We start from the raw sequence: 3534 nt of genomic DNA, 5'->3' as shown, positions 1-3534 counted from the left end.
ATTTTCAATTTGGGTCTCAATTTTCATTTTTCAATTTTCAATTTTCAAGTGTACACACTCACACGCACGCACATACACACAACTACCCGCACCCTAGTATATATACCTATCTATTTCTGTCTTCATTTTTCTCTCTATTCTGATACTGCGTCTCCGTTTACAGAAGAGAGCGAGGTCATCGTCATCCTCTCCTCCTTCTTCTTCTTCTTCTTCTCGGACGCCTTTTCTCTTCTCTCAAGGTATTAATTTCATTTCATGTGTCTCTTACCTTTGTCTGTTTCAGTTCTGGTTAATTTTGCTTACTAAGCTGTAGATAGTAGCTTCTATGCACAAGATGCTTCATTTTTTGCGATTTTCTTTTCTTAATCGGTAGATTTGTTTCGGGATTCTCTTGTTTATTGCTAATCGCGATTATTTTGAATTGATCTACTTAACCGAAGTGAAATCGGACTGTGGAAGAGACCTAGTAGATCTAGAAATTGTGCTATGTTTAACTGTATATAGCATGCTGATGACTCTGATTCCGATCTTCTACTGTGGAGATCTAAGATCTGGTTGAACTTGACTGATTTTATTTAATGTGCATAGCTTGTGTGTTTATTTTTCGTTTTTCTTGTTGTCTTGACTGTTCGCCGGCCTTATTGTCTGATCAAATTTTTCTTCTGATCTGGTTGCTGGACGGCCTTTTGTTTGATAGAGTATCGTTTAGGTAGTTATGGCTTTCCAGCGTAACAGTGGTATTCACGAGTTGAAGCTATTTTATGTCCAAATCGTTAAGCTTAGCATTACAACATCCAACATTTTCTGTTAGGGTTGTATTCATTAAATTTCTGCAGTTTTTCGTTAAAATTTTAAATGAATGTCTCCTTTGAACTCTACATTTCTTGGCCCCTATTTTTCTTTGAAAACTGTAGCTCATATGTAATTTATGGTGTAGTTTGTATAATACTGCACTCTATTGTTTCCATGCTCTCCCATTTATATTTGTAAGACAATTAATTTTGTTATATTGTATAGAAGTGAATGTGTTTGAAAGAAAGCTAATATTTAATCGGTGTAGCAGTATATAAAAGATGGCAGATGGTGAGGATATTCAGCCCCTTGTCTGTGACAATGGAACTGGAATGGTGAAGGTTAGTACCCAGTAGTTTTTTTATGATTGCATCTGTATGTGTCTTGGATTCTTTAATGAATTAGTTATTTTAATCTCATCTGCACAGGCAGGATTTGCCGGTGATGATGCACCCAGGGCTGTGTTTCCCAGTATAGTTGGCCGACCTCGCCACACTGGTGTTATGGTTGGAATGGGTCAAAAGGATGCCTATGTAGGTGATGAAGCCCAATCCAAAAGAGGTATTCTTACTCTCAAATATCCCATTGAGCATGGTATAGTCAGCAACTGGGATGACATGGAAAAGATCTGGCATCATACATTCTACAATGAATTGCGTGTTGCTCCTGAGGAGCACCCTGTGCTTCTAACGGAGGCTCCTCTCAACCCAAAGGCCAACAGAGAAAAGATGACCCAAATCATGTTTGAGACCTTCAATGTTCCCGCCATGTATGTAGCCATCCAAGCTGTTCTCTCCCTCTATGCAAGTGGTCGCACAACTGGTTTGTATTTCTAGAAATCTGTCTTGGTTAATTTGTTTTTCATCACATGATTATGTGCCTCAATCAAATCCTCCAAACAGGTATTGTTTTGGACTCTGGTGATGGTGTGAGTCACACTGTGCCAATCTATGAGGGGTATGCACTTCCACATGCCATCCTTCGATTGGATCTTGCAGGGCGTGATTTAACTGACTCTCTGATGAAGATCCTCACCGAGAGAGGGTACATGTTCACCACCTCAGCTGAACGGGAAATTGTCCGAGACATAAAGGAGAAGCTTGCATATGTTGCCTTGGATTATGAGCAAGAACTTGAGACTGCAAAGAGCAGTTCTTCAGTGGAGAAAAACTATGAGCTTCCTGATGGACAAGTTATCACAATTGGAGCCGAGAGGTTCCGTTGTCCGGAAGTCCTTTTCCAGCCATCTATGATTGGAATGGAAGCTGCTGGTATTCATGAAACCACCTACAACTCTATCATGAAGTGTGATGTTGATATCAGGAAGGATCTGTATGGCAACATTGTTCTTAGTGGTGGGTCTACGATGTTCCCTGGTATTGCTGACCGTATGAGCAAAGAGATCACTGCGCTTGCTCCTAGCAGCATGAAGATTAAGGTTGTGGCTCCACCAGAGAGGAAGTACAGTGTCTGGATCGGAGGATCCATCCTTGCATCACTCAGCACCTTCCAACAAGTAATTTATTTTTTATCTTATTCTTTTTTTTTAAAGTCAACTTTACACTTTTTTTTATGCCTATTGCCCTGTAGATTGAACTCTAAAATGAGGTTTGATATTTGCAGATGTGGATATCAAAGGGTGAATATGATGAGTCTGGCCCATCCATTGTCCACAGGAAATGCTTCTAAGTTAAAGCCAAACTTCAATGGTGAGTTATTTTTAATGCTTGTGGTTGCTTTTTCGTGTCTGTGTCAGGTTATGTGAACTATGTTGCCATAGATATGAGGCGAGATAGAATTGATTGTTGGAGGGCTATATTCTGATCTTGGTGTATCATGTTTTTATGTGCAACCCCTCTTGATATGGCGGGCAGAGTTGGCCGGAGGCATTTCTTGCCTTGGACTTAATGGATGTGTTTAAGTAGGTTGTCTGTATCAAGGGAAATTATTGTCATGCTTATTTTATTGCCTTTTTCCCCTCAAAAGTTTTACATTTGAAGGTTTTTGGTCATGGGAACATTTATGTCTATAGTTAATGTATCTTAATGATCTTGAGATTTTTATAATATTGCTAAGTGCACGCTGAAATATCCACGCTGGATTTTATACAATATATATTCTCGCTTGATAATATTTTTACCAGTACTTGAATAAGAAGCGAAATTGGATGGGGAAATAAAAATTACGGGAAATTCAAATGAAAGGTCCAATAAAAGCTACGGCATGACGTTTAAACTAGCAGTTAAAAAAATTATATAGAATTGAATCAATTATTCTAATTAATTAAAATACTCAATTTCATTTGAACCTGAATTATAGTAAGAAATAACAGAGTCAAAAAAAGAGAGTAAGAAATGACACAACTGAACCGAAACTTGTTAACCCCAGTTTGCGTCTTGCGAAGAGTCTCATGCCTACTAGTAGTCAAGGATTTTTTTTTTTTTACCAAAGATATGAAGACTCGAACTGGCAACTTCTTAATTGAGTATGAGAAGTCTATGCCATTTGAATTATTACTGACAACTTTTTAATTGAGTATGGGAAGTCTATGCCATTTGAATTATTATTCATTGGCTAGTAGTCAAGGATTTGGCTGATAATAAAAATTTAAAAGTTTTGTATAAATTTTAAATTCTAATAGTATAAAAATAAAATGTTAAATATTTAAAGTTGGTCAAATATTAGTTAAAAATAATAAATTTTATTGGTAATGTGTTATTATTCTAAGAAAATAAGAGAAAT

The 3534-nt window shown here is 37.2% G+C and overlaps 1 protein-coding gene across 1 annotated transcript; it reads left to right on the top strand.

Moving 5' to 3' along the window:
• LOC107622432 (actin-7) lies at positions 1067-2901 on the top strand (the record flags this gene model as incomplete). Its single annotated transcript, XM_016324312.2, is given in 4 exon segments — positions 1067-1133; positions 1221-1614; positions 1695-2308; positions 2416-2901. Coding segments are annotated over 4 exon segments (1134 nt in total). The 3' UTR covers positions 2482-2901.

The sequence above is a fragment of the Arachis ipaensis genome, chromosome B10 (assembly GCF_000816755.2).
Source record: "Arachis ipaensis cultivar K30076 chromosome B10, Araip1.1, whole genome shotgun sequence".
NCBI lineage: Eukaryota > Viridiplantae > Streptophyta > Magnoliopsida > Fabales > Fabaceae > Arachis > Arachis ipaensis.
The sequence above is the reverse complement of the archived record's forward strand: the minus strand, read 5'-3'. Positions and strand labels throughout refer to the sequence as shown.